The sequence below is a fragment of the Pseudoliparis swirei genome, chromosome 21, assembly GCF_029220125.1.
Source record: "Pseudoliparis swirei isolate HS2019 ecotype Mariana Trench chromosome 21, NWPU_hadal_v1, whole genome shotgun sequence".
NCBI lineage: Eukaryota > Metazoa > Chordata > Actinopteri > Perciformes > Liparidae > Pseudoliparis > Pseudoliparis swirei.
The window spans coordinates 2,184,957-2,208,023 of NC_079408.1; the positions used below are offsets into that span (position 1 = coordinate 2,184,957).

The 23,067-nt window shown below is 55.4% G+C and overlaps 1 protein-coding gene across 3 annotated transcripts in view; it reads right to left on the bottom strand.

Annotated features, from left to right (window-relative positions):
* Nucleotides 1-23,067, bottom strand: part of LOC130212042 (disks large homolog 4-like) — a 43,114-nt gene that overhangs the window by 15,318 nt on the left and 4,729 nt on the right. Inside the window, exon 4 of one of the 3 annotated variants that reach the window (XM_056443147.1) lies at nt 19,612-19,737. The exons of the other annotated variants lie outside the window; for them this stretch is intronic. Within the exon in view, the coding sequence (XP_056299122.1) occupies nt 19,612-19,737 (126 nt within the window). The remainder of the gene's footprint in view (nt 1-19,611; nt 19,738-23,067) is intronic. 3 annotated transcript variants of the gene reach the window in all.

Here is a 23,067-nt window from a genome sequence, read left to right on the forward strand (position 1 = left end):
ACAGCCGAGTGTCTAGACAGCCGAGTGTCCCTACAGCCGAGTGTCGCTACAGCCGAGTGTCCCTACAGCCGAGTCTCGCTACAGCCGAGTGTCCCTACAGCCGAGTCTCGATACAGCCGAGTGTCCCTACAGCCGAGTCTCGATACAGCCGAGTGTCCCTACAGCCGAGTGTCACTACAGCCGAGTGTCCCTATAGCCGAGTGTCACTACAGCCGAGTGTCCCTACAGCCGAGTGTCGCTACAGCCGAGTGTCGCTACAGCCAAGTGTCCCTACAGCCGAGTCTCGATACAGCCGAGTGTCCCTACAGCCGAGTGTCAAGACAGCCGAGTCTCGATACAGCCGAGTGTCCCTACAGCCGAGTGTCAAGACAGCCGAGTGTCCTTACAGCCGAGTCTCGATACAGCCGAGTGTCCCTACAGCCGAGTGTCAAGACAGCCGAGTCCTACAGCCGAGTGTCAAGACAGCCGAGTGTCCTTACAGCCGAGTCTCGATACAGCCGAGTGTCCCTACAGCCGAGTCTCGAGACAGCCGAGTGTCCCTACAGCCGAGTGTCAAGACAGCCGAGTATCGCTACAGCCGAGTGTCCCTACAGCCGAGTCTCGAGACAGCCGAGTGTCCCTACAGCCGAGTGTCAAGACAGCCGAGTGTCCCTATAGCCGAGTGTCACTACAGCCGAGTGTCCCTACAGCCGAATGTCTCTACAGCCGAGTGTCCCTACAGCCGAGTGTCGCTACAGCCGAGTCTCGATACAGCCGAGTGTCAAGACAGCCGAGTGTCCCTACAGCCGAGTGTCGATACAGCCGAGTGTCCCTACAGCCGAGTGTCAAGACAGCCGAGTGTCCCTACAGCCGAGTGTCAAGACAGCCGAGTGTCCTTACAGCCGAGTCTCGATACAGCCGAGTGTCCCTACAGCCGAGTGTCGCTACAGCTGAGTGTCCCTACAGCCGAGTGTCGCGACAGCCGAGTGTCCCTACAGCCGAGTCTCGATACAGCCGAGTTTCCTACAGCCGAGTGTCCCTACAGCCGAGTCTCGATACAGCCGAGTGTCCCTACAGCCGAGTGTCGCTACAGCCGAGTGTCGCTACATCCGAGTGTCAAGACAGCCGAGTGTCAAGACAGCCGAGTGTCCCTACAGCCGAGTGTTCCTACAGTCGAGTGTCGCTACAGCCGAGTGTCGCTACAGCCGACTGTCCCTACAGCCGAGTCTCGATACAGCCGAGTGTCCCTACAGCCGAGTGTCAAGACAGCCGAGTGTCCCTACAGCTGAGTCTCGATACAGTCGAGTGTCGCTACAGCCGAGTGTCCCTACAGCCGAGTCTCGAGACAGCCGAGTGTCCCTACAGCCGAGTGTCTAGACAGCCGAGTGTCCCTACAGCCGAGTCTCGATACAGCCGAGTGTCCCTACAGCCGAGTGTCGCTACAGCCGAGTGTCCCTACAGCCGAGTCTCGCTACAGCCGAGTGTCCCTACAGCCGAGTCTCGATACAGCCGAGTGTCCCTACAGCCGAGTCTCGATACAGCCGAGTGTCCCTACAGCCGAGTGTCACTACAGCCGAGTGTCCCTATAGCCGAGTGTCACTACAGCCGAGTGTCCCTACAGCCGAGTGTCGCTACAGCCGAGTGTCGCTACAGCCAAGTGTCCCTACAGCCGAGTCTCGATACAGCCGAGTGTCCCTACAGCCGAGTGTCAAGACAGCCGAGTCTCGATACAGCCGAGTGTCCCTACAGCCGAGTGTCAAGACAGCCGAGTGTCCCTACAGCCGAGTGTCGATACAGCCGAGTGTCCCTACAGCCGAGTGTCAAGACAGCCGAGTGTCCCTACAACCGAGTGTCAAGACAGCCGAGTGTCCTTACAGCCGAGTCTCGATACAGCCGAGTGTCCCTACAGCCGAGTCTCGATACAGCCGAGTTTCCTACAGCCGAGTGTCCCTACAGCCGAGTCTCGATACAGCCGAGTGTCGCTACAGCCGAGTGTCAAGACAGCCGAGTGTCCCTACAGCCGAGTGTCGCTACAGCCGAGTATCGCTACAGCCGAGTGTCCCTACAGCCGAGTCTCGAGACAGCCGAGTGTCCCTACAGCCGAGTGTCGCTACAGCCGAGTCTCGATACAGCCGAGTGTCCCTATAGCCGAGTGTCACTACAGCCGAGTGTCCCTACAGCCGAATGTCGCTACAGCCGAGTGTCCCTACAGCCGAGTGTCCCTACAGCCGAGTCTCGATACAGCCGAGTGTCCCTACAGCCGAGTGTCCCTACAGCCGAGTCTCGATACAGCCGAGTGTCCCTACAGCCGAGTGTCACTACAGCCGAGTGTCCCTATAGCCGAGTGTCACTACAGCCGAGTGTCCCTACAGCCGAGTGTCGCTACAGCCAAGTGTCCCTACAGCCGAGTCTCGATACAGCCGAGTGTCCCTACAGCCGAGTGTCAAGACAGCCGAGTGTGCCTACAGCCGAGTGTCCCTACAGCCGAGTCTCGATACAGCCGAGTGTCCCTACAGCCGAGTGTCAAGACAGCCGAGTGTCCCTACAGCCGAGTGTCGATACATCCGAGTGTCAAGACAGCCGAGTGTCCCTACAGCCGAGTGTCAAGACAGTCGAGTGTCCTTACAGCCGAGTCTCGATACAGCCGAGTGTCCCTACAGCCGAGTGTCCCTACAGCCGAGTGTCGCGACAGCCGAGTGTCCCTACAGCCGAGTCTCGATACAGCCGAGTTTCCTACAGCCGAGTGTCCCTACAGCCGAGTCTCGATACAGCCGAGTGTCCCTACAGCCGAGTGTCGCTACAGCCGAGTGTCAAGACAGCCGAGTGTCCCTACAGCCGAGTGTTCCTACAGTCGAGTGTCGCTACAGCCGAGTGTCGCTACAGCCGACTGTCCCTACAGCCGAGTCTCGATACAGCCGAGTGTCGATACAGCCGAGTGTCCCTACAGCCGAGTGTCAAGACAGCCGAGTGTCCCTACAGCCGAGTCTCGATACAGCCGAGTGTCCCTACAGCCGAGTGTCGCTACAGCCGTGTGTCCCTACAGCCGAGTGTCCCTACAGCCGAGTCTTGCTACAGCCGAGTGTCCCTACAGCCGAGTCTCGATACAGCCGAGTGTCGCTACAGCCGAGTGTCCCTACAGCCGAGTGTCCCTACAGCCGAGTGTCGCTACAGCCGAGTGTCGCTACAGCCGAGTGTCCCTACAGCCGAGTCTCGATATAGCCGAGTGTCCCTACAGCCGAGTGTCAAGACAGCCGAGTGTCTCTACATCCGTGTCTCGCTACAGCCGAGTGTCGCTACAGCCGAGTGTCCCTACAGCCGAGTGTCAAGACAGCCGAGTGTCCCTACAGCCGAGTGTCCCTACAGCCGAGTGTCGATACAGCCGAGTGTCCCTACAGCCGAGTCTCGATACAGCCGAGTCTCGATACAGCCGAGTGTCCCTACAGCCGAGTCTCGATACAGCCGAGTGTCCCTACAGCCGAGTGTCGCTACAGCCGTGTGTCCCTACAGCCGAGTGTCCCTACAGCCGAGTCTTGCTACAGCCGAGTGTCCCTACAGCCGAGTCTCGATACAGCCGAGTGTCGCTACAGCCGAGTGTCCCTACAGCCGAGTGTCGCTACAGCCGAGTGTCGCTACAGCCGAGTGTCCCTACAGCCGAGTCTCGATACAGCCGAGTGTCGCTACAGCCGAGTGTCCCTACAGCCGAGTCTCGCTACAGCCGAGTGTCCCTACAGCCGAGTGTCGCTACAGCCGAGTCTCGCTACAGCCGAGTGTCCCTACAGCCGAGTGTCCCTACAGCCGAGTCTCGATACAGCCGAGTGTCCCTACAGCCGAGTGTCGCTACAGCCGTGTGTCCCTACAGCCGAGTGTCCCTACAGCCGAGTCTTGCTACAGCCGAGTGTCCCTACAGCCGAGTCTCGATACAGCCGAGTGTCGCTACAGCCGAGTGTCCCTACAGCCGTGTGTCCCTACAGCCGAGTGTCCCTACAGCCGAGTCTTGCTACAGCCGAGTGTCAAGACAGCCGAGTGTCGCTACAGCCGAGTGTCAAGACAGCCGAGTGTCCCTACAGCCGAGTGTCACTACAGCCGAGTATCGCTACAGCCGAGTGTCCCTACAGCCGAGTCTCGAGACAGCCGAGTGTCCCTACAGCCGAGTGTCAAGACAGCCGAGTGTGCCTACAGCCGAGTGTCCCTACAGCCGAGTCTCGATACAGCCGAGTGTCCCTACAGCCGAGTGTCAAGACAGCCGAGTGTCCCTACAGCCGAGTGTCGATACAGCCGAGTGTCCCTACAGCCGAGTGTCAAGACAGCCGAGTGTCCCTACAGCCGAGTGTCAAGACAGTCGAGTGTCCTTACAGCCGAGTCTCGATACAGCCGAGTGTCCCTACAGCCGAGTGTCCCTACAGCCGAGTGTCGCGACAGCCGAGTGTCCCTACAGCCGAGTCTCGATACAGCCGAGTTTCCTACAGCCGAGTGTCCCTACAGCCGAGTCTCGATACAGCCGAGTGTCCCTACAGCCGAGTGTCGCTACAGCCGAGTGTCAAGACAGCCGAGTGTCCCTACAGCCGAGTGTTCCTACAGTCGAGTGTCGCTACAGCCGAGTGTCGCTACAGCCGACTGTCCCTACAGCCGAGTATCGATACAGCCGAGTGTCGATACAGCCGAGTGTCCCTACAGCCGAGTGTCAAGACAGCCGAGTGTCCCTACAGCCGAGTCTCGATACAGCCGAGTGTCCCTACAGCCGAGTGTCGCTACAGCCGTGTGTCCCTACAGCCGAGTGTCCCTACAGCCGAGTCTTGCTACAGCCGAGTGTCCCTACAGCCGAGTCTCGATACAGCCGAGTGTCGCTACAGCCGAGTGTCCCTACAGCCGAGTCTCGCTACAGCCGAGTGTCCCTACAGCCGAGTGTCGCTACAGCCGAGTGTCGCTACAGCCGAGTGTCCCTACAGCCGAGTCTCGATATAGCCGAGTGTCCCTACAGCCGAGTGTCAAGACAGCCGAGTGTCTCTACATCCGTGTCTCGCTACAGCCGAGTGTCGCTACAGCCGAGTCTCGATACAGCCGAGTGTCAAGACAGCCGAGTGTCCCTACAGCCGAGTGTCGATACAGCCGAGTGTCGATACAGCCGAGTGTCCCTACAGCCGAGTGTCAAGACAGCCGAGTGTCAAGACAGCCGAGTGTCCTTACAGCCGAGTCTCGATACAGCCGAGTGTCCCTACAGCCGAGTGTCGCTACAGCCGAGTGTCCCTACAGCCGAGTGTCGCGACAGCCGAGTGTCCCTACAGCCGAGTCTCGATACAGCCGAGTGTCCCTACAGCCGAGTGTCGCTACAGCCGAGTGTCAAGACAGCCGAGTGTCCCTACAGCCGAGTGTTCCTACAGTCGAGTGTCGCTACAGCCGAGTGTCGCTACAGCCGACTCCCTACAGCCGAGTCTCGATACAGCCGAGTGTCGATACAGCCGAGTGTCCCTACAGCCGAGTGTCAAGACAGCCGAGTGTCCCTACAGCCGAGTCTCGATACAGCCGAGTGTCCCTACAGCCGAGTGTCCCTACAGCCGAGTGTCGCTACAGCCGTGTGTCCCTACAGCCGAGTGTCCCTACAGCCGAGTCTTGCTACAGCCGAGTGTCCCTACAGCCAAGTCTCGATACAGCCGAGTGTCGCTACAGCCGAGTGTCCCTACAGCCGAGTCTCGCTACAGCCGAGTGTCGCTACAGCCGAGTGTCCCTACAGCCGAGTCTCGATACAGCCGAGTGTCCCTACAGCCGAGTGTCAAGACAGCCGTGTCTCGCTACAGCCGAGTGTCCCTACAGCCGAGTGTCGCTACAACCGAGTCTCGATACAGCCAAGTGTCCCTACAGCCGAGTGTCCCTACAGCCGAGTCTCGATACAGTGAGTGTCCCTACAGCCGACTGTCGCTACAGCCGAGTGTCGCTACAGCCGAGCGTCCCTACAGCCGAGTCTCGATACAGCCGAGTCTCGATACAGCCGAGTGTCCCTACAGCCGAGTCTCGATACAGCCGAGTGTCCCTACAGCCGAGTGTCGCTACAGCCGTGTGTCCCTACCGCCGAGTGTCCCTACAGCCGAGTCTTGCTACAGCCGAGTGTCCCTACAGCCGAGTCTCGATACAGCCGAGTGTCGCTACAGCCGAGTGTCCCTACAGCCGAGTGTCGCTACAGCCGAGTGTCCCTACAGCCGAGTCTCGATACAGCCGAGTGTTGCTACAGCCGAGTGTCCCTACAGCCGAGTCTCGCTACAGCCGAGTGTCCCTACAGCCGAGTGTCGCTACAGCCGAGTCTCGCTACAGCCGAGTGTCCCTACAGCCGAGTCTCGATACAGCCGAGTGTCCCTACAGCCGAGTGTCGCTACAGCCGTGTGTCCCTACAGCCGAGTGTCCCTACAGCCGAGTCTTGCTACAGCCGAGTGTCCCTACAGCCGAGTCTCGATACAGCCGAGTGTGGCTACAGCCGAGTGTCCCTACAGCCGTGTGTCCCTACAGCCGAGTGTCCCTACAGCCGAGTCTTGCTACAGCCGAGTGTCCCTACAGCCGAGTGTCAAGACAGCCGAGTGTCGCTACAGCCGAGTGTCAAGACAGCCGAGTGTCCCTACAGCCGAGTGTCGCTACAGCCGAGTATCGCTACAGCCGAGTGTCCCTACAGCCGAGTCTCGAGACAGCCGAGTGTCAAGACAGCCGAGTGTCGCTACAGCCGAGTCTCGATACAGCCGAGTGTCCCTATAGCCGAGTGTCACTACAGCCGAGTGTCCCTACAGCCGAATGTCGCTACAGCCGAGTGTCCCTACAGCCGAGTGTCCCTACAGCCGAGTCTCGATACAGCCGAGTGTCCCTACAGCCGAGTGTCACTACAGCCGAGTGTCCCTATAGCCGAGTGTCACTACAGCCGAGTGTCCCTACAGCCGAGTGTCGCTACAGCCAAGTGTCCCTACAGCCGAGTCTCGATACAGCCGAGTGTCCCTACAGCCGAGTGTCAAGACAGCCGAGTGTGCCTACAGCCGAGTGTCCCTACAGCCGAGTCTCGATACAGCCGAGTGTCCCTACAGCCGAGTGTCAAGACAGCCGAGTGTCCCTACAGCCGAGTGTCGATACAGCCGAGTGTCAAGACAGCCGAGTGTCCCTACAGCCGAGTGTCAAGACAGTCGAGTGTCCTTACAGCCGAGTCTCGATACAGCCGAGTGTCCCTACAGCCGAGTGTCGCGACAGCCGAGTGTCCCTACAGCCGAGTCTCGATACAGCCGAGTTTCCTACAGCCGAGTGTCCCTACAGCCGAGTCTCGATACAGCCGAGTGTCCCTACAGCCGAGTGTCGCTACAGCCGAGTGTCAAGACAGCCGAGTGTCCCTACAGCCGAGTGTTCCTACAGTCGAGTGTCGCTACAGCCGAGTGTCGCTACAGCCGACTGTCCCTACAGCCGAGTCTCGATACAGCCGAGTGTCCCTACAGCCGAGTGTCAAGACAGCCGAGTGTCCCTACAGCCGAGTCTCGATACAGCCGAGTGTCCCTACAGCCGAGTGTCGCTACAGCCGTGTGTCCCTACAGCCGAGTGTCCCTACAGCCGAGTCTTGCTACAGCCGAGTGTCCCTACAGCCGAGTCTCGATACAGCCGAGTGTCGCTACAGCCGAGTGTCCCTACAGCCGAGTCTCGCTACAGCCGAGTGTCCCTACAGCCGAGTGTCGCTACAGCCGAGTGTCGCTACAGCCGAGTGTCCCTACAGCCGAGTCTCGATATAGCCGAGTGTCCCTACAGCCGAGTGTCAAGACAGCCGAGTGTCTCTACATCCGTGTCTCGCTACAGCCGAGTGTCGCTACAGCCGAGTCTCGATACAGCCGAGTGTCCCTACAGCCGAGTGTCAAGACAGCCGAGTGTCAAGACAGCCGAGTGTCCTTACAGCCGAGTCTCGATACAGCCGAGTGTCCCTACAGCCGAGTGTCGCTACAGCCGAGTGTCCCTACAGCCGAGTGTCGCGACAGCCGAGTGTCCCTACAGCCGAGTTTCCTACAGCCGAGTGTCCCTACAGCCGAGTCTCGCTACAGCCGAGTGTCCCTACAGCCGAGTGTCCCTACAGCCGAGTCTCGATACAGCCGAGTGTCCCTACAGCCGAGTGTCGCTACAGCCGTGTGTCCCTACAGCCGAGTGTCCCTACAGCCGAGTCTTGCTACAGCCGAGTGTCCCTACAGCCGAGTCTCGATACAGCCGAGTGTCGCTACAGCCGAGTGTCCCTACAGCCGTGTGTCCCTACAGCCGAGTGTCCCTACAGCCGAGTCTTGCTACAGCCGAGTGTCCCTACAGCCGAGTGTCGCTACAGCCGAGTGTCAAGACAGCCGAGTGTCCCTACAGCCGAGTGTCGCCGAGTGTCGCTACAGCCGAGTATCGCTACAGCCGAGTGTCCCTACAGCCGAGTCTCGAGACAGCCGAGTGTCAAGACAGCCGAGTGTCGCTACAGCCGAGTCTCGATACAGCCGAGTGTCCCTATAGCCGAGTGTCACTACAGCCGAGTGTCCCTACAGCCGAATGTCGCTACAGCCGAGTGTCCCTACAGCCGAGTGTCCCTACAGCCGAGTCTCGATACAGCCGAGTGTCCCTACAGCCGAGTGTCACTACAGCCGAGTGTCCCTATAGCCGAGTGTCACTACAGCCGAGTGTCCCTACAGCCGAGTGTCGCTACAGCCAAGTGTCCCTACAGCCGAGTCTCGATACAGCCGAGTGTCCCTACAGCCGAGTGTCAAGACAGCCGAGTGTGCCTACAGCCGAGTGTCCCTACAGCCGAGTCTCGATACAGCCGAGTGTCCCTACAGCCGAGTGTCAAGACAGCCGAGTGTCCCTACAGCCGAGTGTCGATACAGCCGAGTGTCCCTACAGCCGAGTGTCAAGACAGCCGAGTGTCCCTACAGCCGAGTGTCAAGACAGTCGAGTGTCCTTACAGCCGAGTCTCGATACAGCCGAGTGTCCCTACAGCCGAGTGTCCTACAGCCGAGTGTCGCGACAGCCGAGTGTCCCTACAGCCGAGTCTCGATACAGCCGAGTTTCCTACAGCCGAGTGTCCTACAGCCGAGTCTCGATACAGCCGAGTGTCCCTACAGCCGAGTGTCGCTACAGCCGAGTGTCAAGACAGCCGAGTGTCCCTACAGCCGAGTGTTCCTACAGTCGAGTGTCGCTACAGCCGAGTGTCGCTACAGCCGACTGTCCCTACAGCCGAGTCTCGATACAGCCGAGTGTCGATACAGCCGAGTGTCCCTACAGCCGAGTGTCAAGACAGCCGAGTGTCCCTACAGCCGAGTCTCGATACAGCCGAGTGTCCCTACAGCCGAGTGTCGCTACAGCCGTGTGTCCCTACAGCCGAGTCTTGCTACAGCCGAGTGTCCCTACAGCCGAGTCTCGATACAGCCGAGTGTCGCTACAGCCGAGTGTCCCTACAGCCGAGTGTCCCTACAGCCGAGTCTCGCTACAGCCGAGTGTCCCTACAGCCGAGTGTCGCTACAGCCGAGTGTCGCTACAGCCGAGTGTCCCTACAGCCGAGTCTCGATATAGCCGAGTGTCCCTACAGCCGAGTGTCAAGACAGCCGAGTGTCTCTACAGCCGAGTGTCGCTACAGCCGAGTCTCGATACAGCCGAGTGTCAAGACAGCCGAGTGTCAAGACAGCCGAGTGTCCTTACAGCCGAGTCTCGATACAGCCGAGTGTCCCTACAGCCGAGTGTCCCTACAGCCGAGTGTCGCGACAGCCGAGTGTCCCTACAGCCGAGTCTCGATACAGCCGAGTTTCCTACAGCCGAGTGTCCCTACAGCCGAGTCTCGCTACAGCCGAGTGTCCCTACAGCCGAGTGTCCCTACAGCCGAGTCTCGATACAGCCGAGTGTCCCTACAGCCGAGTGTCGCTACAGCCGTGTGTCCCTACAGCCGAGTGTCCCTACAGCCGAGTCTTGCTACAGCCGAGTGTCCCTACAGCCGAGTCTCGATACAGCCGAGTGTCGCTACAGCCGCCGAGTGTCCCTACAGCCGTGTGTCCCTACAGCCGAGTGTCCCTACAGCCGAGTCTTGCTACAGCCGAGTGTCCCTACAGCCGAGTGTCAAGACAGCCGAGTGTCGCTACAGCCGAGTGTCAAGACAGCCGAGTGTCCCTACAGCCGAGTGTCGCTACAGCCGAGTATCGCTACAGCCGAGTGTCCTACAGCCGAGTCTCGAGACAGCCGAGTGTCAAGACAGCCGAGTGTCGCAGCCGAGTGTCGATACAGCCGAGTGTCCCTACAGCCGAGTGTCCCTACAGCCGAGTGTCCCTACAGCCGAGTGTCCTACAGCCGTGTGTCCCTACAGCCGAGTCTCGATACAGCCGAGTGTCCCTACAGCCGAGTGTCACTACAGCCGAGTGTCCCTATAGCCGAGTGTCACTACAGCCGAGTGTCCCTACAGCCGAGTGTCGCTACAGCCAAGTGTCCCTACAGCCGAGTCTCGATACAGCCGAGTGTCCCTACAGCCGAGTGTCAAGACAGCCGAGTGTGCCTACAGCCGAGTGTCCCTACAGCCGAGTCTCGATACAGCCGAGTGTCCCTACAGCCGAGTGTCAAGACAGCCGAGTGTCCCTACAGCCGAGTGTCGATACAGCCGAGTGTCCCTACAGCCGAGTATCAAGACAGCCGAGTGTCCCTACAGCCGAGTGTCAAGACAGTCGAGTGTCCTTACAGCCGAGTCTCGATACAGCCGAGTGTCCCTACAGCCGAGTGTCCCTACAGCCGAGTGTCGCGACAGCCGAGTGTCCCTACAGCCGATTCTCGATACAGCCGAGTTTCCTACAGCCGAGTGTCCCTACAGCCGAGTCTCGATACAGCCGAGTGTCCCTACAGCCGAGTGTCGCTACAGCCGAGTGTCAAGACAGCTGAGTGTCCCTACAGCCGAGTGTTCCTACAGTCGAGTGTCGCTACAGCCGAGTGTCGCTACAGCCGACTGTCCCTACAGCCGAGTCTCGATACAGCCGAGTGTCGATACAGCCGAGTGTCCCTACAGCCGAGTGTCAAGACAGCCGAGTGTCCCTACAGCCGAGTCTCGATACAGCCGAGTGTCCCTACAGCCGAGTGTCGCTACAGCCGTGTGTCCCTACAGCCGAGTGTCCCTACAGCCGAGTCTTGCTACAGCCGAGTGTCCCTACAGCCGAGTCTCGATACAGCCGAGTGTCGCTACAGCCGAGTGTCCCTACAGCCGAGTGTCCCTACAGCCGAGTCTCGCTACAGCCGAGTGTCCCTACAGCCGAGTGTCGCTACAGCCGAGTGTCGCTACAGCCGAGTGTCCCTACAGCCGAGTCTCGATATAGCCGAGTGTCCCTACAGCCGAGTGTCAAGACAGCCGAGTGTCTCTACATCCGTGTCTCGCTACAGCCGAGTGTCGCTACAGCCGAGTCTCGATACAGCCGAGTGTCCCTACAGCCGAGTGTCAAGACAGCCGAGTGTCCCTACAGCCGAGTGTCCCTACAGCCGAGTGTCGCGACAGCCGAGTGTCCCTACAGCCGAGTCTCGATACAGCCGAGTTTCCTACAGCCGAGTGTCCCTACAGCCGAGTCTCGATACAGCCGAGTGTCCCTACAGCCGAGTGTCGCTACAGCCGAGTGTCAAGACAGCCGAGTGTCCCTACAGCCGAGTGTTCCTACAGTCGAGTGTCGCTACAGCCGAGTGTCGCTACAGCCGACTGTCCCTACAGCCGAGTCTCGATACAGCCGAGTGTCGATACAGCCGAGTGTCCCTACAGCCGAGTGTCAAGACAGCCGAGTGTCCCTACAGCCGAGTCTCGATACAGCCGAGTGTCCCTACAGCCGAGTGTCGCTGCAGCCGTGTGTCCCTACAGCCGAGTGTCCCTACAGCCGAGTCTTGCTACAGCCGAGTGTCCCTACAGCCAAGTCTCGATACAGCCGAGTGTCGCTACAGCCGAGTGTCCCTACAGCCGAGTCTCGCTACAGCCGAGTGTCGCTACAGCCGAGTGTCCCTACAGCCGAGTGTCAAGACAGCCGAGTGTCTCTACAGCCGTGTCTCGCTACAGCCGAGTGTCCCTACAGCCGAGTGTCGCTACAACCGAGTCTCGATACAGCCAAGTGTCCCTACAGCCGAGTGTCCCTACAGCCGAGTCTCGATACAGTGAGTGTCCCTACAGCCGACTGTCGCTACAGCCGAGTGTCGCTACAGCCGAGTGTCCCTACAGCCGAGTCTCGATACAGCCGAGTGTCCCTACAGCCGAGTCTCGATACAGCCGAGTGTCCCTACAGCCGAGTGTCGCTACAGCCGTGTGTCCCTACAGCCGAGTGTCCCTACAGCCGAGTCTTGCTACAGCCGAGTGTCCCTACAGCCGAGTCTCGATACAGCCGAGTGTCGCTACAGCCGAGTGTCCCTACAGCCGAGTGTCGCTACAGCCGAGTGTCGCTACAGCCGAGTGTCCCTACAGCCGAGTCTCGATACAGCCGAGTGTCGCTACAGCCGAGTGTCCCTACAGCCGAGTCTCGCTACAGCCGAGTGTCCCTACAGCCGAGTGTCGCTACAGCCGAGTCTCGCTACAGCCGAGTGTCCCTACAGCCGAGTGTCCCTACAGCCGAGTCTCGATACAGCCGAGTGTCCCTACAGCCGAGTGTCGCTACAGCCGTGTGTCCCTACAGCCGAGTGTCCCTACAGCCGAGTCTTGCTACAGCCGAGTGTCCCTACAGCCGAGTCTCGATACAGCCGAGTGTCGCTACAGCCGAGTGTCCCTACAGCCGTGTGTCCCTACAGCCGAGTGTCCCTACAGCCGAGTCTTGCTACAGCCGAGTGTCAAGACAGCCGAGTGTCCCTACAGCCGAGTCTCGATACAGCCGAGTGTCCCTACAGCCGAGTGTCCCTACAGCCGAGTGTCGCTACAGCCGAGTCTCGCTACAGCCGAGTGTCCCTACAGCCGAGTGTCGCTACAGCCGAGTCTCGATACAGCCGAGTGTCCCTACAGCCGAGTCTCGATACAGCCGAGTGTCCCTACAGCCGAGTGTCCCTACAGCCGAGTCTCGCTACAGCCGAGTGTCCCTACAGCCGAGTGTCGCTACAGCCGATTCTCGATACAGCCGAGTGTCCTTATAGCCGAGTGTCCCTACAGCCGAGTGTCCCTACAGCCGAGTGTCAAGACAGCCGAGTGTCCCTACAGCCGGTTGCTGGTCCGGGGTAGACCCTGCTGTGGACCCCCTTCTTCCAGTCCATCTTTAAACTGTGGAACTCTTTGAAAAGAGGCGGAGCCTCTGGTGAACCAGGATGGAGGTCCAGCAGCATGCGGGGCTCCTCTGGGACCTCCTCCCTAAAGAAGGTGGAGTTGGTCCTGGTCTGACAGACCCTCCTGCGCTGGCGTCTCTTCTGGGGCTGAGCAGGTGGAGGACGTCTAGAGGTCAGGAGCAGACCTGCAGGGGTCCTCAGTGGGGTGGGGGGGGCTGGTGGGCCTCGGCACCCCCAAAGGGAAGGAGGTGTACACCTTGTGGAGACAGACACTGGGCTGGACCCGGGTAAGACCAGGTCTCTGGGTCTCCTCCTGGTCTCTGGGTCTCCTCCAGGTCTCTGGGTCTCCTCCTGGTCTCTGGGTCTCCTCCAGGTCTCTGGGTCTCCTCCTGGTCTCTGGGTCTCCTCCAGGTCTCTGGGTCTCCTCCAGGTCTCTGGGTCTCCTCCAGGTCTCTGGGTCTCCTCCTGGTCTCTGGGTCTCCTCCTGGTCTCTGGGTCTCCTCCTGGTCTCTGGGTCTCCTCCAGGTCTCTGGGTCTCCTCCTGGTCTCTGGGTCTCCTCCTGGTCTCTGGGTCTCCTCCAGGTCTCTGGGTCTCCTCCTGGTCTCTGGGTCTCCTCCTTGTCTCTGGGTCTCCTCCAGGTCTCTGGGTCTCCTCCTGGTCTCTGGGTCTCCTCCAGGTCTCTGGGTCTCCTCCTGGTCTCTGGGTCTCCTCCAGGTCTCTGGGTCTCCTCCTGGTCTCTGGGTCTCCTCCTGGTCTCTGGATCTCCTCCAGGTCTCTGGGTCTCCTCCAGGTCTCTGGGTCTCCTCCTGGTCTCTGGGTCTCCTCCAGGTCTCTGGGTCTCCTCCTGGTCTCTGGGTCTCCAGGTCTCTGGGTCTCCTCCTGGTCTCTGGGTCTCCTCCTTGTCTCTGGGTCTCCTCCAGGTCTCTGGGTCTCCTCCTGGTCTCTGGGTCTCCTCTAGGTCTCTGGGTCTCCTCCTGGTCTCTGGGTCTCCTCCAGGTCTCTGGGTCTCCTCCTGGTCTCTGGGTCTCCTCTAGGTCTCTGGGTCTCCTCCTGGTCTCTGGGTCTCCTCCAGGTCTCTGGGTCTCCTCCTGGTCTCTGGGTCTCCTCCTTGTCTCTGGGTCTCCTCCAGGTCTCTGGGTCTCCTCCTGGTCTCTGGGTCTCCTCCAGGTCCGTTCTGCGAGGCGCTGGAGAGGATTGTCAAAGACTCTGGAACCTTCTTAATGCACAAACCGAGTCTGGACCACGACACACCAGTCTGGACTACAACCTACCAGTCTGGACTACAACCAACCAGTCTGGACTACAACCTACCAGTCTGGACTACAACCTACCAGTCTGGAATACAACATGCTAGTCTGGACTACACCCTACCAGTCTGGACTACAACCAACCAGTCTGGACTACAACATGCTAGTCTGGACTACAACCTACCAGTCTGGACTACAACCTACCAGTCTGGACTACAACCTACCAGTCTGGACTACAATCTACCAGTCTGGACTACAACATGCTAGTCTGGACTACAACCTACCAGTCTGGACTACAATTTACCAGTCTGGACTACAGCCTACCAGTCTGGACTACAACCTACCATCCTGGACTACAATCTACCAGTCTGGACTACAGCCTACCAGTCTGGACTACAACCTACCATCCTGGACTACAATCTACCAGTCTGGACTACAACCTACCAGTCTGGACTAGAACCTACAAGTCTGGACTACAACCTACGAGTCTAGACTACAGCCTACCAGTCTGGACTACAACCTACCAGTCTGGACTACAACCTACCAGTCTGGACTACAACCTACCAGTCTGGACTACAACCTACGAGTCTAGACTACAACCTACCAGTCTGGACTACAACCTACCAGTCTGGACTACAACCTACCGGTCTGGACTACAACCTACCAGTCTGGACTACAATTTACCAGTCTGGACTACAACCTACCATCCTGGACTACAACCTACCAGTCTGGACTACACCATGCTAGTCTGTACTACAACCTACCAGTCTGGACTACAACATGCTAGTCTGGACTACAACCTACCAGTCTGGACTACAACATGCTAGTCTGGACTACAACCTACCAGTCTGGACTACAACCTACCGGTCTGGACTACAACCTACCAGTCTGGACTACAATCTACCAGTCTGGACTACACCATGCTAGTCTGGACTACAACCTACCAGTCTGGACTACAATCTACCAGCCTGGACTACAACCTACCGGTCTGGACTACAACCAACCAGTCTGGACTACAACATGCTAGTCTGGACTACAACCTACCAGTCTGGACTACAATCTACCGGTCTGGACTACAACCTACCGGTCTGGACCACCAGCAGTAGACGGGCTCAGTCTGTTAGCAAAATACATTTTAAGACTCAAGCAGCAGATTGAATCTAAACTAGAATCTGAGCCGTCGGTCCTGGACCAGAACCAGCAGGTCTCTGTCCCTCCAGAACCAGCAGGTCTCCAGCCCTCCAGAACCAGCAGGTCTCTGTCTCTCCAGAACCAGCAGGTCTCATCTGACATGCCAGCCGGGTCCAGGAGCCGGTGAACAGAACCAGCGCCGGCGGTCCTAGTGAGCCATTACCGTGGTGACGAGAGGGTCCTACCATCATCCTCTGCCTGTGCCTCTTTGCTCGCCTCACGTTGTTGATGAACCGTCTCCCCATCTTCTTAGCGTACCACACCGACACAAACATGCCTGTCTCTCTCTCCGCCTGTCTCTCTCTCAGCAGGAGGCGTTACATAAAGGCTGATGGAGTGACGGATGAATAATTAACAAGCCGACGGAGAGAGAGAGATGGAGGGAGGAGGGAGTCCCAGAAGAAGAAGAAGCTCGTTAGCGAAGCCTCCGACATGCTAACACATCACTCATCCCTCGTTCATCCAGAGAGGGGACAGAACGAGAGAGAGAGGATAAACCACAAGAACCTTTTGTGAGATGGAGAGGAATGAAGAGCGTCGGATCCCAGCGAAGAGAAACAGAGAGAGAGAGGGAGAGAGAGAGAGCAAGAGAAAGAGAGGCTGTTTCTGGTTCCCTCCCTTCCTCCTTCCCTCCCTCCTTCCTCCTCCGCTCGCTCTCTTTCTTCTCCACAGCTTCTGTGGGTCTATGTCTCTCTACCACTCTCTCTCTTTATCTCTCTCTTTCTCTCTCTTTACCTCTCTCTCTCTATACACTCTCTCTCTGGGTTGGCAGAATAATGACATCACAAAGGGGCGAGAGAGAGAGGGTGGTGGAGAGACATCGACCCACAGAGAGAGTCAGCTAGACCCAGAGAGAGAGAGAGTGATAGAGAGACATAGACCCAGAGAGAGAGGGAGTGATAGAGAGACATAGACCCAGAGAGAGAGAGAGTCAGCTAGACCCAGAGAGAGAGAGAGAGAGTGATAGAGAGACATAGACCCAGAGAGAGAGAGAGTGATAGAGAGACATAGACCCAGAGCGAGAGAGAGTCAGCTAGACCCAGAGAGAGAGAGAGTGATAGAGAGACATAGACCCAGAGAGAGAGAGAGTGATAGAGAGACATAGACCCAGAGAGAGAGAGAGTCAGCTAGACCCAGAGAGAGAGAGAGAGAGAGTGATAGAGAGACATAGACCCAGAGAGAGCTCTATATGAAGTGTCTTCATGATAGAGTCCCAGAGAGTGAGACAGAGAGAGTGAGACAGAGAGAGTGAGACAGGGAGAGTGAGACAGAGAGAGTGAGACAGAGAGAGTGAGACAGGGAGAGTGAGACAGAGAGAGTGAGACAGAGAGAGAGAGACAGAGAGAGTGAGACAGAGAGAGTGAGACAGAGAGAGTGAGACAGAGAGAGAGACAGAGAGGTGAGACAGAGAGTGAGACAGGAAGGTGAGACAGGAGGGTGAGACATGAGAGTGAGACAGAGAGTGAGACAGAGAGAGTGAGACAGGAGAGTGAGACAGAGAGAGTGAGACAGGAGAGTGAGACAGGAGAGTGAGACATGAGAGTGAGACATGAGAGTGAGACAGGAGAGTGAGACAGGAGAGTGAGACATGAGAGTGAGACAGGAGAGTGAGACAGGAGAGTGAGACATGAGAGTGAGACAGGAGAGTGAGACAGGAGAGTGAGACATGAGAGTGAGACAGGAGAGTGAGACATGAGAGTGAGACATGAGAGTGAGACAGGAGAGTGAGACAGGAGAGTGAGACAGAGAGAGTGAGACAGAGAGAGTGAGACAGAGAGAGTGAGACAGAGAGTGAGACAGAGAGAGTGAGACAGGGAGAGTGAGACAGAGAGAGTGAGACAGAGAGAGTGAGACAGGGAGAGTGAGACAGAGAGTGAGACATGAGAGTGAGACATGAGAGTGAGACAGGAGAGTGAGACAGGAGAGTGAGACAGGAGAGTGAGACAGGAAGGTGAGACAGGAGGGTGAGACAGGAGAGTGAGACATGAGATTGAGACAGGAGGGTGAGACAGGAGAGTGAGACAGAGAGAGTGAGACAGAGAGAGTGAGACAGAGAGAGTGAGACAAGGAGAGTGAGACAGAGAGAGTGAGACAGAGAGAGTGAGACAGAGAGAGTGAGACAGAGAGAGTGAGACAGGGAGAGTGAGACAGGGAGAGTGAGACAGAGAGAGTGAGACAGAGAGAGTGAGACAGGGATAGTGAGACAAGGAGAGTGAGACAGGGAGAGTGAGACAGGGAGAGTGAGACAGGGAGAGTGAGACAGGGAGAGTGAGACAGGGAGAGTGAGACAGAGATAGTGAGACAGGGAGAGTGAGACAGGAAGAGTGAGACAGGGAGAGTGAGACAGGTAGTGAACTCATTCTTACAGTTACAATAATTTCAGTAAACACACATTCTTATTAGGCTAATCTTGTTGCCATGGTAACTCCCCTTCTGCTCCCCCCCCCCACCCTGTCGTCGTTATCATAGTGATGGCCGATGCAGCCCACGGTGTGTGTGTGTGTGCATGTGCGTGTGTGTGTGTGTGCGTGTGTGTGCGTGTGTGTCTGTGCATGTGCGTGTGCATGTGTGTGTGTGTGTGTGTGTGTCAGTAATTAAAGAGATGAACTCCCTCTGGCTGTAGAACTGATCTCAGCTCTGAGTGATTAGTGATGACCTCAATCACACAACCAGGATGGATCCTCCTCAGGGACCTCTGATCCTCCTCAAGGACCTCTGATCCTCCTCAAAGACCTCTGATCCACCTCAAGGACCTCTGATCCTCCTCAAAGACCTCTGATCCACCTCAAGGACCTCTGATCCACCTCAAAGACCTCTGATCCACCTCAAAGACCTCTGATCCACCTCAAGGACCTCTGATCCTCCTCAAAGACCTCTGATCCACCTCAAGGACCTCTGATCCACCTCAAGGACCTCTGATCCTCCTCAAAGACCTCTGATCCACCTCAAGGACCTCTGATCCACCTCAAAGACCTCTGATCCACCTCAAGGACCTCTGATCCTCCTCAAGGACCTCTGATCCTCCTCAAAAACCTCTGATCCTCCTCAAGAACCTCTGATCCACCTCAAGGACCTCTGATCCACCTCAAAGACCTCTGATCCTCCTCAAGGACCTCTGATCCTCCTCAAAAACCTCTGATCATCCTCAAGGACCTCTGATCCACCTCAAAGACCTCTGATCCACCTCAAGGACCTCTGATCCTCCTCAAGTACCTCTGATCCTCCTCAAAGACCTCTGATCCACCTCAAGGACCTCTGATCCTCCTCAAAGACCTCTGATCCACCTCAAGGACCTCTGATCCACCTCAAGGACCTCTGATCCTCCTCAAAGACCTCTGATCCACCTCAAGGACCTCTGATCCTCCTCAAGGACCTCTGATCCTCCTCAAGGACCTCTGATCCACCTCAAAGACCTCGGATTCTCCTCAAGGACCTCTGATCCTTCTCAAGGACCTCTGATCCTCCTCAAGGACCTCTGATCCACCTCAAGGACCTCTGATCCTCCTCAAGGACCTCGGATCCTCCTCAAGGATCTAGATCTTCTTCAAGGACCCACAGAACAATCTCAGTAGAACTCCCTCAAAGAACTCCAGAGTTTTCTCAAAGACCCTCACAGCCTCGTCAGCTACCCCTCGAGGATTCTCAAGGACCCCTATAACCTCCTCAAGGACCCCTAGAACCTCCTCAAGGACCCCTAGAACCTCCTCAAGGCCCCTCCAAGACACCCAAGCACCATGCTTGAACCAGTGAGCTGCCCCTTGGTGAAGGAGCTCGGTTTAGTTTAATCAGAAACAGCGCCATCTGGTGGAGAAGCCAGAGCAGCACATGAACCCCTGTGTGTGTGTGTGTGTGTGTGTGTGTGTGTGTGTGTGTGTGTGTGTGTGTGTGTGTGTGTGTGTGTGTGTGTGTGTGTGTGTGTGTGTGTGTGTGTGTGTGTGTGTGTGTGTGTGTGTGTGTGTGTGTGTGTGTGTGCGTGCGTACGGTGAGGGCAGCAGGGTGTGTGTATCCGTCCAGGTGTGCGTGGCTCAGCTCGGTGCTGCGTCCGGGGGTCATGTGACTGTGACTGGGGTCGGTGGGCGGAGTCTCATCGTCTTGGTAACGGTACTTCTGCAGAGACACAGATCACATGTTAGTCCCCCAGTATGTCCTCTGTCCCCACTACACTGATACCAGTATGTCCTCTGTCCCCACTACACTGATACCAGTATGTCCTCTGTCCCCACTACACTGATACCAGTATGTCCTCTGTCCTCAGTACACTGATACCAGTATGTCCTCTGTCCCCACTACACTGATACCAGTATGTCCTCTGTCCTCAGTACACTGATACCAGTATGTCCTCTGTCCTCAGTACACTGATACCAGTATGTCCTCTGTCCCCACTACACTGATACCAGTATGTCCTCTGTCCTCAGTACACTGATACCAGTATGTCCTCTGTCCTCAGTACACTGATACCAGTATGTCCTCTGTCCTCAGTACACTGATACCAGTATGTCCTCTGTCCTCAGTACACTGATACCAGTATATATATATATATAATATATATAATACATATAATATATATATATATATAATATGTATATGGTATATATTTATAAATATATATTATATATATTTATATGTATATATGGAAAAGACACCAGAACATCTGATCCCCTGCAGCTGAGGCCAATTAGGCCTCTTCCCAGCACCTTTTCCCTGAGCTACTCCCCTCCGCAGCTGAGCCCAACCACACCCAACCAGACCAGGGCTAAAACACCTGTAAATATACAACCAGACCAGGGCTAAAACACCTGTAAATACACAACCAGACCAGGGCTAAAACACCTGTAAATATACAACCAGACCAGGGCTAAAACACCTGTAAATACACAACCAGACCAGGGCTAAAACACCTGTAAATATACAACCAGACCAGGGCTAAAACACCTGTAAATATACAACCAGACCAGGGCTAAAACACCTGTAAATATACAACCAGACCAGGGCTAAAACACCTGTAAATACACAACCAGACCAGGGCTAAAACACCTGTAAATATACAACCAGACCAGGGCTAAAACACCTGTAAATACACAACCAGACCAGGGCTAAAACACCTGTAAATATACAACCAGACCAGGGCTAAAACACCTGTAAATATACAACCAGACCAGGGCTAAAACACCTGTAAATACACAACCAGACCAGGGCTAAAACACCTGTAAATATACAACCAGACCAGGGCTAAAACACCTGTAAATACACAACCAGACCAGGGCTAAAACACCTGTAAATATACAACCAGACCAGGGCTAAAACACCTGTAAATATACAACCAGACCAGGGCTAAAACACCTGTAAATACACAACCAGACCAGGGCTAAAACACCTGTAAATATACAACCAGACCAGGGCTAAAACACCTGTAAATACACAACCAGACCAGGGCTAAAACACCTGTAAATATACAACCAGACCAGGGCTAAAACACCTGTAAATATACAACCAGACCAGGGCTAAAACACCTGTAAATATACAACCAGACCAGGGCTAAAACACCTGTAAATACACAACCAGACCAGGGCTAAAACACCTGTAAATATACAACCAGACCAGGGCTAAAACACCTGTAAATACACAACCAGACCAGGGCTAAAACACCTGTAAATATACAACCAGACCAGGGCTAAAACACCTGTAAATATACAACCAGACCAGGGCTAAAACACCTGTAAATACACAACCAGACCAGGGCTAAAACACCTGTAAATATACAACCAGACCAGGGCTAAAACACCTGTAAATACACAACCAGACCAGGGCTAAAACACCTGTAAATATACAACCAGACCAGGGCTAAAACACCTGTAAATACACAACCAGACCAGGGCTAAAACACCTGTAAATATACAACCAGACCAGGGCTAAAACACCTGTAAATACACAACCAGACCAGGGCTAAAACACCTGTAAATATACAACCAGACCAGGGCTAAAACACCTGTAAATATACAACCAGACCAGGGCTAAAACACCTGTAAATATACAACCAGACCAGGGCTAAAACACCTGTAAATACACAACCAGACCAGGGCTAAAACACCTGTAAATACACAACCAGACCAGGGCTAAAACACCTGTAAATATACAACCAGACCAGGGCTAAAACACCTGTAAATACAACCAGACCAGGGCTAAAACACCTGTAAATATACAACCAGACCAGGGCTAAAACACCTGTAAATATACAACCAGACCAGGGCTAAAACACCTGTAAATATACAACCAGACCAGGGCTAAAACACCTGTAAATATACAACCAGACCAGGGCTAAAACACCTGTAAATACACAACCAGACCAGGGCTAAAACACCTGTAAATATACAACCAGACCAGGGCTAAAACACCTGTAAATACACAACCAGACCAGGGCTAAAACACCTGTAAATATACAACCAGACCAGGGCTAAAACACCTGTAAATATACAACCAGACTAGGGCTAAAACACCTGTAAATACACAACCAGACCAGGGCTAAAACACCTGTAAATATACAACCAGACCAGGGCTAAAACACCTGTAAATACACAACCAGACCAGGGCTAAAACACCTGTAAATATACAACCAGACCAGGGCTAAAACACCTGTAAATATACAACCAGACCAGGGCTAAAACACCTGTAAATACACAACCAGACCAGGGCTAAAACACCTGTAAATATACAACCAGACCAGGGCTAAAACACCTGTAAATACACAACCAGACCAGGGCTAAAACACCTGTAAATATACAACCAGACCAGGGCTAAAACACCTGTAAATATACAACCAGACCAGGGCTAAAACACCTGTAAATATACAACCAGACCAGGGCTAAAACACCTGTAAATACACAACCAGACCAGGGCTAAAACACCTGTAAATATACAACCAGACCAGGGCTAAAACACCTGTAAATACACAACCAGACCAGGGCTAAAACACCTGTAAATATACAACCAGACCAGGGCTAAAACACCTGTAAATATACAACCAGACCAGGGCTAAAACACCTGTAAATACACAACCAGACCAGGGCTAAAACACCTGTAAATGTACAACCAGACCAGGGCTAAAACACCTGTAAATATACAACCAGACCAGGGCTAAAACACCTGTAAATACACAACCAGACCAGGGCTAAAACACCTGTAAATATACAACCAGACCAGGGCTAAAACACCTGTAAATACACAACCAGACCAGGGCTAAAACACCTGTAAATATACAACCAGACCAGGGCTAAAACACCTGTAAATATACAACCAAACTAGGGCTAAAACATTTGAGTGAAATATTAAATTATAATTTTTTAGCTTGCGATAAAGTTTGAATCTTTGAACAAACAGAAGGTTAAACGTTTGATCGCAGCCCACAGGTAGAGGTAGTTTCTGGTCGTGAGACTCTGTCCT